A 15113-nucleotide genomic window follows, 5' to 3' on the forward strand; every position below is an offset into this window, starting at 1 on the left:
CTCTGCCCCTCATGAGAACAGTTGTTGTTGGGTTTTTTTTTTTTTTTTTGGTATGTGAACAGACTCTTAGAAGTACTCACAATTGCTCAAATTGTATTTTTCCTTATGAAAATAGTTTTGAGTTAAACATTGTTGTTAGTATTTCCATCTCTATGATTTTACTCATAATTTTCAAAGTTACATTTGCTTTGGATATAAAGAACCTCTCAGTTAAAACTCTTTGTTTAGTATGTGTAAATCTGAGGCAATGGGGACTGTTAAGGGTATGTGATGGAAATAGGACTTCCTTTTCAAGATAACTACCCCAAGGAAGAAACGTAAGAGTTTCTAAGCAGTCAGAAGTTACTTGGTCTTCTTAGTTGTGGGAGTATGAACATAAAAGGCTCAGAGGTTTCAGAGTTTAAGATTCTTTCAGCCGGGTCTCGTGACACACGCCTTTAATCCCAGCACTGGGGAGGCAGAGGCAGGTGGGTTTCTGAGTTCAAGGCCAGCCTGGTCTACAAAGTGAGTTCCAGGACAGCCAGGGCTACACAGAGAAACCCTGTCTCGAAAAACAAACAAACAAACAAACAAAACAAAACAACAAAAAAGATTCTTTCGGGCTGGTGAGATGGCTCAGCAGGTAAGAGCACCCGACTGCTCTTCCAAAGGTCCTGAGTTCAAATCCCAGCAACCACATGGTGGCTCACAACCATCCCTAACAAGATCTGACTCCCTCTTCTGGTATGTCTGAAGACAGCTACAGTGTACTTACATATAATAAATAAATAAATCTTTAAAAAAAAAAAAAAAAGATTCTTTCATATGAGTCTACCCTGGTATCTTTTATTCTACTTTTTTGGGATCTCATTCCTTCTAAAATCGTACCATAATTTTCACAAGAGACTTAGAAAGTGTATGTTCAATTTCCACTGTAATCCCAGATCAATTGAACCCATTCTCAGCAAGGTCACACCTGTTAGAAAAAATAAACTTTTGAAAGGCCATACTCAGAACTTTGTACTTTCATGACCTCAGTTGAATACTATGAACTGGGCTTGCCCTTTCTTCTGTAACTGCATTAGTCAGAAGGAGATCTTATACATAACAGTCGTTGTCATTCTCTTTACAAGAGTTACTCATCCACTTCATCATTTTAGTCGCTTAGTTTTTGTTAGGAAGCAAAGATTGAACATAGTGAAATTGTATACCAAAGTGCCAAAGATACTATAAAGGAGTGTGTATGGGGCTGATCTCTAGATTAAACTGAGTAGATTTTGTACACATAGGGAGAAGATATCCCCTCTATGTTATGAGAGAGAGAGAGAGAGAGCACATATGTGGGTTAGATTGTAGATTTAGGAGTAAGTAAAATCTTCTTTGATAGCTTGTTTTTTCTTAAGAAAACTTTTAAAACCAGGAATGAGATAAAAGAGAAAATTTAAAAAAGTTTCAAAACAGTGTTTGTGATAGAAATAGCAAGTCAAATATCAAATACTGAGTCATTGAGAGTGACTGGAAAGTACCTGTTTTCAAAAGTAAGTGTGTGTGTCGGTATCCAGAGGGAAGCTTAGAGGAGTTAGTTCTCTTCTCTATTATATATGTTCCTGGGATGGGACTGAGGTCATCAGGCCTCTCAGCAAGAGCCCTTACCCACTGAGGCATCTTACCAGCCTAAGATACTTTTTAATTGTCATTTGACACTTGACTAACGTGGTACCATAAGGCAAAAATCTAATTGTAAATGATATAATAGTATTAGTTAGAATAGAAAAGCGAGAATGACAGGGAAAATAACGTGGCCATTAGCCATTGTTAAAGATTTGTTAAAAGAAAGAGAACTTGGCTTTACCACAAGTGTATCAAATTGATAGGAATAATATGCAAGGGCCAATGGAGATGGTCCTTGATGAGTCTGTGTAATGAAGCAGAGATCATTTCTTCTTTCTGTCAACATTTTAGTGACTTTGGAGGTGAGACCATGCCAGGACCCACATTTGATCCAGCAAGTCACCCTGCTCCAGCTTCAACTCCCTCTTCTTCAGCGTTTCGACCTGTAATGCCATCCAGGCAGATTGTAGAAAGGCAGCCTCGAATGCTAGACTTCAGAGTTGAATACAGAGACAGAAATGTTGATGTGGTACTTGAAGACAGCTGTACTGTTGGTAAGAATTACCCTCATAAGCCTTCATAAATGAATAATTCTTTAGGCAAGTTCCAAGTTTACATAATTCTTTTCCTTTGAGTTGACTATCAACAAGAAGGGAAAGAAACACATTGAACTGGGTACTTTCTCAAATAGGTATTGTGCTCTTAATTTGAATATACATTGTGATATTAAGGTAAGTTCAAGAATCATTTTTGGTGTACTATTTTAACTTCTTAAATTGTTGCTGTTATTTTTGAGTGCTTTTGCCATTACAAAGTATTTTCTCAAAGGCACTGCACATACTTGACAAACACTTGACCACTGAGCCATATTCACAGCTCTGGTTTGTACTGTTTTGGATTGCTGTAAACTAAACGTCTAGCAGCTTCAAAAAAAATACTGGAATTTAATTTGAGTTCACTGTATACCATCTCTGCCACTAAAGCATACTCGTACTGTTCCTATTGTTTCATACTGCTGTGTCTGTTTTGTGCTGCCACAAAAGACTACATAAGCATAAGTAATTTTATTAAACATTAAAATTAATTTTCTTATATTTCTGCAGGGAAGTCTTAAGACTAAGGCACATAATCACAGTTTGGTGTTACCTTCTGTCTGCTTCTAGGATAGAATTGTGCTTTATTCCCTGAAGGGAGTAAAGTATCATGACCTTACATGACAGAAGGCAGGAAGGGCAAAAGGGATGGACTTGCTTTGTTAAGCATTTTAATAATAATCTCTTTGCCTAATTTACCCCTTAAAAGCTCTGCTTCTAGATACTGTGTTTTAAATTAAGATTTTAATTTTTGTGAGACTTTCATACATGAAAGTGTTTATGTCCCTTTTACCCTCTTTAACTTTTCCCATGTTCTCTGCTCTCTTTAGCTCATGACCTCTATTTCTTTAATTATTATTGTTACAGTCACCTACTATAATTCATCCAAAGTGATCTATATAGGGCAAATATTGCATGATAGGTGTTACTCATGCATTTCTTCACAGTCTGGTTCTATTTGTTCTGGATTGCAGTTATTCTCTCACAATGAAATGGATGCCAATTAGGACTTGTGAGCCTTCTCCTTACTTACATTTGGTATAAATATGGAAGGCATGCTAGTGGATAATATTTGGGACTTGATAGAATGTTGTTCTTTTGCTGCGATTGATTTCCTAAATTCTAAGAGTTGTGTCACTTATTGTTTGAATCTCTTCTGTTTTCAACTCCTTTTCAGTTCAGGAAAAGGTTTCTTTGATGTGTAAGCAAATTGATTTCTTTATGTAATTTACATGTATTCATTTATATTTTCTGTGAGACTGGTGCACTTTTTCCAACACACAATCCCTAGTGTGTATTTAAGTTACTCCCTGTTTCTCACATTGTGTTAGCTTTACTTTTGTGCAAACCTCCTCCTTAAGCTTCAAGATCTCATATATAATTTTCTCCTGTGACACAGTTAACTTCCATGGATGTGGTAATTTGAATACTTTAAAAATGAATCTTAAATATCAGTTCTTTCTTTGTGTTTAAGGTTTTCCTTATGAATGTTTACTTTTCAATCTTAGAAGACCAGGTCTTATTTTAAAATTCTTTCTCCAGTCATAGTATTTGACACAGTCATATCTATTGAGGGGATGAGTGAGTGGCTTCAAGAAGAGAAAGTAGGGTTTATATAGATTAACTACCCATAATAGAACATTTTAAAATAGACATACCAAATTTTCTGACTTGCAGTAAACTGTCTTACTGTTTTCAGGAATTGAACAAATGTTAATTTCTTTGTAGAAAAATGATGCTCATTAAGATAATGCTTTTGTTGTTGTTTTGTTTTTTATTACCTGGTAGATGGAACAAGATGAAAAAAAGGAAGGCTAAATTCAGTCAAAAAAGTTATACTAGAGTGACACCTAGTGGTAGCTGCGCTGGTTACTGGTTTATTTCGGTTTTATACCTAAAACCTTCTGAGTTTTGTTTTCTAATTTTGAATAATTTAAAGACATTTTAAAGGACTTGCCCTTTTATAAAGTACTTCCTGAATAAAATAATGTGATATTCTGAGGGCAGAGATTTTTATGTATTACTGTGTGTCCAGGATCTACCAATGGATTTTGTGCCAGTTATTTGTTTAATGAAGTTTTTTCTATCAGTGCTATGAACAAACCTGAGTTTTCTAGCTCCATTTAGCATGTTGAGTCATTTGTTTCTCCCGCCCACATGCTTTTAATCTACTTTTAAAAAGCTATGTTTATTATCTTGAGTATCATTGTACTTTAAAAAAATGAGCTTGAAAATATAAACATTTAAAGCATTTACCACATGCAATTTCACTCTGAAGTTTACGTGTTTTAAAACTAGTTTTGCCCAGAATCTCTGAACTACTTTTTTGATCTTAACCCTGTGAATCAGATTAGCAGTGTGACTGAAGCACTCCAGAGCCTCAGACATATCTTAAGAATAATTAATAATCACCAAGTGAATCTTTTTGGGAGGAGGTTGTTGTTGTTACAGTGATTGCAAAAACAGGGAGCATGATCGTCTTCCGTGCCTTGCAGAGATGCTGTGAGGGTAAAATGATGGGCAAGTGTGTACGGTAGATCATCATAGACTTTACTATTGAGGAGTATAGACAGTGAACGTTTGTTACTATTGGTTTATCTGTACAGAACTTGTTAACTTTTTGTCAGATATTGTATCCCAACAAAGTGTAATTTTTAATCTTGAGTTAGCAGCACATTGAATATAAATTGAACTGTGATCTTAATATTAGTTTTTTATTTAAAACATAATTGAAATATATCTTTAGTTTTGTCATCTTGACTAACTTTTTTAAATACATACATACACACACACACATATATCTATGCATGGAGTATAATGTGATGCTGCTGTTCATATATACATTGTAGAATGAACAACTCAGGTTAGTTAACATTGATCTCATGTACTTATCATTGATTTGTGTTAAGAAAATTTAAAATTCACTTTAAAAAGCTATTTTGTAATGTGAAATATATTATTAACAATAATCACTATAGTGTTCAGTAGATTATTTGGAATTATTCTTCCCACCCCTTTGTTCCTTTGTCTGAAACTTCCCCTTTTCTTGCCAGCTTTTTCCTCAACCTTAATTTTCTCCTAGACTGTAGTAATCACCTTCTACTGTATTTCTGTATGGTTTCTTTCTTAGATTTCACATATAGCTTGGTTATGCATAATTGTTAGTTTGTGTTTGACTTATTTCATTTAGCATAATATCTCCCATATTTATTCTTATTGCAAATACAGAATTTTGTTCTTGTTTAAGGATGAATACTGTTCCATTGCATACATACACATACCATATTAAACAATACTCATTCATATGTTGATTGGCATTTAGGTTATTTTCATTTCTTTACTACAGTGAGCTTGGATATATAGATATCTATCAGTAGACTGATCGCAACTTCTTTGGGTATTTTCTCAAATGAGCTATTTCTCTCTCTAGATTTACATTTTAAAATACTGTGTTTATTTTAAATAGGGAAATATATGAAGAAATAAGTGTCCTCCTCTTTCTTCATTCTGGCTTCCCACTGTGCTCAGTTTGATTGTTGTTTTGTTAAAAACCTTTTCATTATACTTTTAATATTGTTCTTTCAGCTTTATCCATCATGTCAGCATTTATTGTCTTTCAAGCAAGACAAGAATTAAAATAGACATTTTTCCTAATATTTTCATTTTCTTCAAATTTTTTCAAGCATGCTCCTCCCTCCCTCCCTCTCTTCCTCCCTCCCTCCCTTCCTTCCTTTTATTCAATGTGTTTTTTTTTTTTTTTTTTTTTTTTTTTTTTTTTTGAGGCAGCATTTCTTGTGTAGCCTTGTTGCCTTGTCTGTCTGGGAGCTTGTTATGTAGACCAGGCTGCCTCCCTCTGCCTTGGAATGCTGGGCCTCAGGCCTTTTCTTTTGTTAATTTTTATATGTTTTTTTTCCCCACAACAATTATTTTTTTCTATTAAAGGAGGAAATGCACACAGTAGTGTGTTCATGCATTTTATATGTCACAAGACTGTTAAGACATATGATGCACAGGAAGAAAACACTGTGTATCAGAGCTGAAGTTAATAAACTAGAAAATTTATAAGTCATAGGGGGAAGGAATGAAATGTAAAGGGTTTATTTTGAGGTTAATAAAAATCAGTAATCTTCTTGCTATGTGTATTAGTCAGAGTTCTCTAGAGTCACAGAACTTATGGACAGTCTCTATATAGTAAAGGAATTTATTGATGACTTACAGTCTGCAGTTAATTCCCAACAATGGTTCAGTAGTATCTGTGAATGGAAGTCCAAGGATCTAGCGGTTACTCAGTCTCACACAGCAAGCAGGCAAAGGAGCAAGAGCAAGACTCCCTTCTTCCAATGTCCTTATATTGTCTCCAGCAGAAGGTGTAGCCCAGATTAAAGGTGTGTTCCACCACACCTTTAATCCCGGATGACCTTGAACTCGGAGATCTAATCTAATCCATAGCCACAATGCCTCAAGATCTCCATACCAAGATCCAGATAAGGATCTCCAAGCCTCCAGATAAGGGTCACTGGTGAGCTTTCCAATTCTGGATTGTAGTTCATTCCAAATATAGTCAAGTTGACAACCAGGAATAGCCACTACACTATAATTAACAAGAAGAATAGTGAAAACATAGATTATCCATATTGGAAAGGAAAGAGATACCTGAAGATATAACATTGACTAAGATTTGTATATAAGTGTGTATACGCTCTATTCATATGTGTAATTTTTTTTTCTAGACAGGGTTTTCTTTTTTTTTTCTTTTTTTCTTTTTCTTTTTTTCTTTTTCTTTTTTTTCTTTTTTTCTTTTTCTTTTTTTTCTTTTTTTCTTCTTTTTCTTTTTTTTCTTTTTCTTTTTCTTTTTCTTTCTTTTCTTCCATTTTTAGACAGGGTTTTCTACAGCTCTGGTTGTCCTAGAACTCACTCTTTAGACCAGGCTGGCCTCGAACTCAGAAATTCGCCTGCCTCTGCCTCCCGAGTGCTGGGATTAAAGGCGTGCGCCACCCCACTTGGCAAGAAAACCTCATGACTTCATGAATGAATCTGTCTAACATTTAAGAATACTCTCAGTCCTCAAATAGGGTGAAAGACTCCGAAAAGGAGCCCCTTGCTCAGGCCTCAGGACAATAGCGGACATCCAAGAACTCACGATAGACCGAGCTTGATGCAAACCACATGAGGCTTTATTTGGGGAAAGCCAGAGCTCTGGGGACGACTCATATCCCACGCAGGGGTAGAGGAGTCGACCTCGAGGGGAAAGAGGTCCCAGTTTTTATAGGCCCTCAGGGGGGAAAGGAGAAGGGGGGAGTAGGGGATTTCCAGATCTAAACAATATCTATTCTAAAATGATTGATTCCTCAAGAAATGGGTATGGGAAGGAAACAAGGAAAGAGTCTAATGAAGGTGCAGCACTCCGGATTGGCCCCGAATATGGTTGCTGGGGAGATTTTCTGACTCTTTCCCAGAAACCAATATCACAAACACCTGGCAGTGAGGTGCAGCAATGGGCACACATCTGGTCAGAACATTGGCAGACACACAGGTTCGAGGAGTGGCCAGAGCATTGTGCACTTCTATTTTTCTAAATCAGTGAAGCTAGTTCTACTAACAATGAAATCTATTTTGCCAATTTCAGGGCTTCTGTGACCTTTTACATTCTGTCAGGATCTTTCAAGGGAAAGAGGAAACATTTTTATAATTATTTCATGAGACAAATATTGTCTTGATAGTTAGACCAGAGAGATATTATAAGAAAAGGAAATACTTGCATTATTTCTCTTTCTCTTTCCCTCTTTCCCTTTTTCTTTCTTTCTTTCTTTCTTTCCTTCTTTTCTTTTCTTTTCTTTTCTTTTCTTTTCTTTTCTTCCTTTCTTTCTTCCTTTCTTTACACACACACACACACACACACACACACACACACACACACACACAAACGTGCATGTTTGTCCTTTTTTTTGAAACATAGTTTCTCTGTGTAGCCTTGGCTCTCCTGGAACTCACTCTGTAGACCAGGTTGGCCTCAAACTTAGAAATCCACTTGTCTCTGCCTCTAAGTGATTCAAGGTGTGCAACAACACAGCCCAGAAGAAAACATTTCTTAAAACAGGGTGAAAGGAGAAAACTGATTTGACATGTATGCTTTGGCATGTTTGCCCTCACCATATACAGACTAAATTTTTTTTTAAGTTATGATTTAAATTATTTCATTTTAGGTTTTAAAAATGTCAGGAAAAGAACATATGTTATTGTTATATAAACAGGGAAAATGTTCAGTAAAAAGGAATGAAATCCTGTCATCTGGATGCAAATACAGGGCATTATAGTAAGTAAAATGCAGAAAGATACAAATAACATGTTCTCCTACATAGACACCAACAAAGCTGATCTCCTAGGCAAAGGGAGAATAGTGAGGACTTGACAGATTGTGAGAGGAGAAAAGATGGTGTACTGGCTTTTATTTCTGTTCCACTCTGCATGTGGAACAAAAGTGTTTAGTTTTATTTTTGGTTTTATCCAGGCTTTTTACAAAGAATAATGGGAACTTTAAGACCTCCCTCCCAGCCCTCTCTCATTTAAGTCAGGAAGCCTGTGTGTTTTTAAGAGTGTAAAAAAGAAGTGTCTGGGGAGATAACTTTAAAACAGAAAGCACTGGGTAGCCTTGTAGATGTATATGCCCAGACAATAAAGACCATGTTTATATGTGGTTGGGAAACAAATATGACTCAGTTCTCTACTGTTTCCACAAACAGAATATTTGTCAGTAGTCACAATATTGGAAGTTAAATTGATTTGTGCTTCTACAATTTGCAATTTTGAACCAGAATTTTCCTCCCCCCATCTCCTGATGGCTAGTCTCTACCTAGAATGTTCAACATGACTTAAAAATTTAAAATTGCATTTTATCATGTGTGAGTGTGTGTGTGTGTGTGTGTGTGTGTGTATGTGTGTGTGTGTGGCATGAACATGCCATGGCATGTGTGTAATGGTCAGATGACAACTTCAGAGAAACATGTCTCTCCTTTAACCATATTGATAGCAGGTATCAAATTCAGGTCTTCAATCTTGACAGCACATACCATTACTAATAGAGCCATTTTATTGGCCCAGTCTTTTCTCAAAGAAAGTAAAAAGAAGTAAAAGAAGTCCTCATGGTCATGAAGGATCCTGTTGTGTTGTTGCTGATTTAAGCAGCTGTGTGTAATATAAAATTCTTTCTCTTATATCAGTTTCTCCTCATGGGTTTGTTTTCCTGATTTTTACATTTAATCTTTTGTATTTATTAAAAATAAAAACAAGATTTTTACATTTAATCTTTTGTATTTATTAAAAATAAAAACAATGGGATTATGTGTCATTTTAAAGTTTAACAGCAAGTTATCATAGGCAGATGGATAGATATAAGACAGATTTGTACATTCTGAACTGAACCATAAGCTTAAGCAATGGAGTACCTGAAACCTACCCATACGTTTGTAGATAGACTTGATTTCTACAAAAACATTTGTGAACCAATGAGAAAATTGTACTTCCTTGGTGTGTCTCCTTAGTCTTTTGTCCTTTAATTTTATTTTAGCCTTTCAGGGTTTTTTTTTTTTTTTTTTTTTTGTCTTCATTAAATGATGTTCTTGACCGTTTTCGATTTGAATGTCCTGTGCAGCGCAGCTGTGCTTTGGACTGGTTTCAGGGCCACTTCTTGCTGCCTTTAAGTTGTGTCTGCCCATTTCACTAGTTTCCCCTTATCCCTCTTCTGGAACTCTGCAATGTTTCAGCACAGTTTAATTTGTCTTCTAGATCCTATATTGTCTTTAGTTTTTTTCAGTTAGTTTAAAGTATGTTTCGTCCTCATACCCCATGAGTACATGAGTTAGGCAGAACTATCCTCTCTTTTATAGATGCTGAAGTAACAACAAGCAAATGACTGTTATTTCTTCCAAGCAAACTGCTAATCTTAATTTTCATTGCAAAATGTGTTTCCCTTATACTGAGGTACCTTATGTTTTGTAATATATGTACCGCTCCTGTCATGTGCCTAGCACATGGTAGGTATTCAGCTAGTAGGATGTCCACATGAGATTTGCCATTTGAATATATACTCTATTTACTGAAACATTCCTTACAGTGTCTTGATACTATAAAGATTAAGGTAGTATCATGTAACAGACATCTCACTGAGGGAAATGGGATGGACAGGAAATGCTGCAGCCTTCCACTGGGGAATCCTCTCTGGGTAAGGGAGCTAAAGGAGGGGGTTTGAGAGCTTAAGATCAGTGTCTGCTATGAATTACTTCAGCTGTGGTAGGCCCAGAAGATGACTCCGTTGGTAGTCCAGAAGGTCCTTGAAAGCCTTGGCCAATAGCTAGTGCTGACAGACAGGAATGTAGGAAGCTGTGCCAGGGCCACATAGTGGCCAACTCAAAATCCTCTTGCTGATGAGAATCAGCACAGAGGCTTGAGATGCTGTGTTGGGAGCAAGGCAGTGCTATCTTTTGTATTATTCAGGCAGCAGGGTTTACAGCTTAGGGCTGGTTCATTAACATATCAGAATCCGCCTTGGCTTATATCAGAGCTGTTTTGTGGTTGGTTTGTATCTTGCAAGTACTACATTATTCTAAGTCATACAGTATAGCTTCACTTAGGTTCCTAACAAAATTGTTTGTTTATTTTCTGTTCCATTTTTAACCACTGAAATCTATTTCTTTTAGAAAGCCATGCTTTTATGAAAATGAAGTTTATAATTAGCTATTTAATAAATTGTGAAATATTTTTTTGTCATTTTGTAGCTCAAGTTTTTCAATGAAACAACATTTTATTTGATAAGAAAAAATTTAAATTTGGAGTATTTAATTTTTAAGCAGTTATGTATCAGTCAAATGTCATTGAGTCTATATTGTATACCAGATATTAATATCCTGATATAGTCAATTGTTGTTGCCTTATTAGTTACATTTGTTCTCTTCTTTTTGTACAGGAGAGATCAAACAGATTCTAGAAAATGAGCTTCAGATACCTGTGCCTAAAATGCTGTTAAAAGGCTGGAAGACTGGAGACGTGGAAGACAGTGTGAGTTTCTTAATTGACTAGAAACAAAAGAAAATTAAGTTATATGATTAACTGATGCCTAAGTGTTGTTTTTTAGCTTGGTGTGCTTGCTTATTTTATGAGACAGGGTTTCATGTTGCACAGGCTGACTTGACCGTTTTTGTAGCTCAGGATGGCTTTGAACTCCTGATCCTCTTGCTTTTATTCCCTCTGCCCCAAATGCTGGGATTTGGCAAGTGCCACTATGTTTATTCTGAAAAATTATGTCAGAAGTAAATTTGGTAATAATAATTTAGCTTAATTCCCAAATAATATTTTTCAAGTTAAATAATGTTATATCAGCCAATAATGGTTTTAAATGAGTTTAGGTATGCAAATACAAACACTATGTGGCATGTTTTTCCTATTTTTAAGTATTCTCTCTTTTTTTAGGAGGTTGGTACCTTTTTGAGAGCATTTACCTTTTTCTCAAACCTCTTAGGGTATCAGTGAGTGCCCTGGAATAATAATTTACTGACCAATTACTTACTGGCCTGAAAGAAGTCACATACACTGTGTACATTTATGCCAAGTATTGCATATGGAACAAAGATAATAGGAAACTTTTAAAACTTGGAAAATTTAAATGGTAAGAATATTTCTTCATTTCCTTGGTTAGTGGCAGGTGCATGGAATGAATTATATCTTGAGAATTTATAGAAGGTACCATAGTTCTCAAAGTAATAGTGGCTATTGCTATGGACACCTTAAACTCAGCCTCATGTATAAAATATTTTACTTTTTTTTTTTTTTAAGAGAGAGCAGGAATGGAAAGAAAGAAGTGAGTGGTAAGGTTTTGTTATGTTTAGGGTAGAAATAATTATGAATCTTCTTATACAATTACTGAGTATATTCTATGCCAAGCATAAATAAAATCTTTTGGTTTGTTATTTTGTAAATTTTGTGGTAAGTTGTGCATACACACACACACACATATATACACACACAAACACATACATACATATATATGCACTTAGTTGGTTTTGATACAGTTACTGATGTGTTATAGCAGGAATCAGCAAGCCTCTTCTGTATAATCAGGGAGTAAATATTTAAGCTTATCCAACCTCTGATAAACTATTCTGCTCTATTTCTGAAGAGCGAGAACACTCCTGACAATTTGTGAAAAGGAAACAGCTCTTTTTCAGTCTAACTTTACTTATGAACACAGGATTTTAATGTTATAAAATTTTATGTCCTGAAATATTCTTTTGGTTTCCTCCCCAATCATTAAAAAATGTAAAAGCTATTTTAACTTGCACACCATACAAAACCAGCTTGGTTTGGCCTATGTCCTTAGCCTGCTGCTTCTTGGTGCTATGTAGTCCTCAGGTTGAAATCAAGGGATATGGACATATCAAGAGCAGCTTAGGAAGCTGCTTATTAACTCGTCTTCACTCGGAACGTTTGTCTGTTCTGATAAACAGGGCTTTAAAAGGTACGAAGGAGTAATTCAACAACCTTGATAGAAATAAACAGCAAAAATGAAACCATTTACAGTTTTTTTAAATTGAGAGACCTGTGGTGATCTAATAATATTACATCCATTTTCAGTAGATTGCTAATAAAAAGGTGGTCATTTTGAAATGTTCGCATGGTATTATTTTTTTAATTGGGCAGTCTTTTAGTTACAATACTTCCAGTTACTTACATTTTTTTTATGTAGGATTCCTCTGATTCTCATGCCATCAAATTTTTAATTGCTTCCAAATTTATATTTTCATTCCATATCTCAGTGAATTTACATGTCTAAGTTGACAATAACTCTTCTATTTGCATATCTTCTTTTCTTTTCCCCTTCTCTTCTTTCCCTTTTTTCTTTTCAGCTTTTTGGTTATTTGAGACAAGATTTTATGTACCCCAGGCTGGCCTTGAACTCAGTGAATAGCTAAATATATCTTTGATTTCCATATCTTTCTGTCTTCACTTCTGTTCTGTATAGTCTAGAGAATGTTCTGCAGTATCTATATTTTCAGTTTTCCATGAGTATTAGAATTTGTAGCAAGCCAAAGTAAAAGAATAAATAACAAATGACAGATACATAGACCACAGGGTTTCATCAGATTGGGTACTCAGAACATCCAGTGGAAATCAACTTGGGGAATCCTCTTTAAGGCAGCCAGCTGGAGTTTTCCATCCAGAGTATCCCCTCAGGTGAGACTTTGAAGAGGACAAATAGCAACCATCAGAGATACATCATCAAATTCTGTGCTTGCAACATCCAGCAAAAATTGAGCAGAAGGTTTAGGGCAGGTATCTGGAGCTCACAGGTGAACTTTTCAGTATGTCTGAGCTTCTCATAGTGGGACTTCCTGCTTTTCTTTTTCACTGTAGCTACTTGTATGCCATGAATGAAATAGTAACAACTGCTGGACATGTTTTGCCTTCTAGCTTTTTTCAAGGACAAATGTTTTTACCTTTTAGTCTGTTTTGCTATTATCTTCTCTACCTAACACAGTGTTTGGGAATGGGGGTACAGCCTATTCCCAGATCTCGCAAGAGATTTTTGAGACATTTCTGCTTAATTTGAAATGGTGGGGGACAGCTCTGCTTTCTAAGCCAGCCAAACATAAGGCAGTTTGATGAGCTCAAACAACATGAGGCAGTTTACCACAGGATGTCCGTTTCCCCTTCCCAGGTGCTGGGTTTATAGATGTGCAGTCACCGAAACCAACTCCATGCTCATGTATCTTAATTGCATCGTAGACAGACCTACTTTAAAGAGACCTCTTGATTCTCTCCTATGTTGTTTTTGTTTCTGTTTGTTTTGCCAGTTTTCTTCAATAAAGTCAGCCTTGTGTAGCACTGGTAAAACAAAAGATAGTGCCTGTGAATCTTTTCCTTTATCTCACAATACCTCACAAAATATCACAAAGTATACTTTGGTAAGTCCTACTGATTATATTTTAAAAATATTTCTTAACCAAGGATACTTTTCAGTATTTTTATTGTAACCGCCTAATCAAGACTGTTAGTATCTCTACCCAGACTAATATCACTATTGTTTTCTTAGCTTCTTTTTATGGCAACTTCTAGTTCACTCTCTGCTTAGCAGCCAGAATGATCTTTTTAAAAATATGAATCGAAGAACATTGCTCTTTTGTTGAAATACAGCTTTTAAATCTTTCTCAACTTTACAAATGCCCATTGAGATTTTCTACCCTCAGCTTCCATGCCATGGCTTAAAAGTCTTTTTACTAGGATTGAAATTGTTACACAGTCCCTGACAGATACTGTTCAATTCTTTGGAACCATTATTACCCCCAAATCTTTACATAAATGGCTCTGTCTGTCTTTTGAGTTTAGCTTTATGCTACCTGTGCAACCGACATTTCTCATTTGGCTCTCATTCCATGATTTCCCACCATATCAGTATTATAAGAAGAGGGGTCATACCTGTTTCTATCACCAGTGTATATAGAATTCTTGTTATATTGGTATCAAATAAGGTTAATGGATGAATGCATGAATAAATGGCCTAAAGGAAGGGTCCATTTTATTTAATCATACCATATAAGTTTTGATAGGGAAGATTTGATGGAGAATCATTGGGTAGTAGATTGACAAAAGTAGAACAATGATTTGATCGAGTGCTAAGAATATTTTTCTAGCCCACAAAGTAATAAAAGATAAAAGGTAAATATAAATTTCCTGTGTATATGTGTATGCACTTTGTTTGCATGCTCATGTTGTTGAGAGAACACATCAATTTCACAAAGGTGTTCCACATTTAATATAAAATTTCAGATTTTCATGTGTCCTGGTAGGTTGTAATCAATTTGCAATTGTGTATTGTGTTTGTTTTCAAACCATGCACCATAAACCGTTAATAGGTTGTGAAGTTAACTGAATGGGTAATAG

The 15113-nt window shown here is 35.5% G+C and overlaps 1 protein-coding gene across 1 annotated transcript in view; it reads left to right on the top strand.

Annotated features, from left to right (window-relative positions):
* Positions 1-15113, top strand: part of Faf1 (Fas-associated factor 1) — a 287334-nt gene that overhangs the window by 48822 nt on the left and 223399 nt on the right. Inside the window, exons 4-5 of the mRNA NM_007983.2 lie at positions 1942-2144; positions 11143-11234. Coding sequence (NP_032009.2) covers positions 1942-2144; positions 11143-11234 — 295 coding nt within the window. The remainder of the gene's footprint in view (positions 1-1941; positions 2145-11142; positions 11235-15113) is intronic.

Source organism: Mus musculus, chromosome 4 (assembly GCF_000001635.26).
Source record: "Mus musculus strain C57BL/6J chromosome 4, GRCm38.p6 C57BL/6J".
In the NCBI taxonomy this organism is placed as follows: domain Eukaryota; kingdom Metazoa; phylum Chordata; class Mammalia; order Rodentia; family Muridae; genus Mus; species Mus musculus.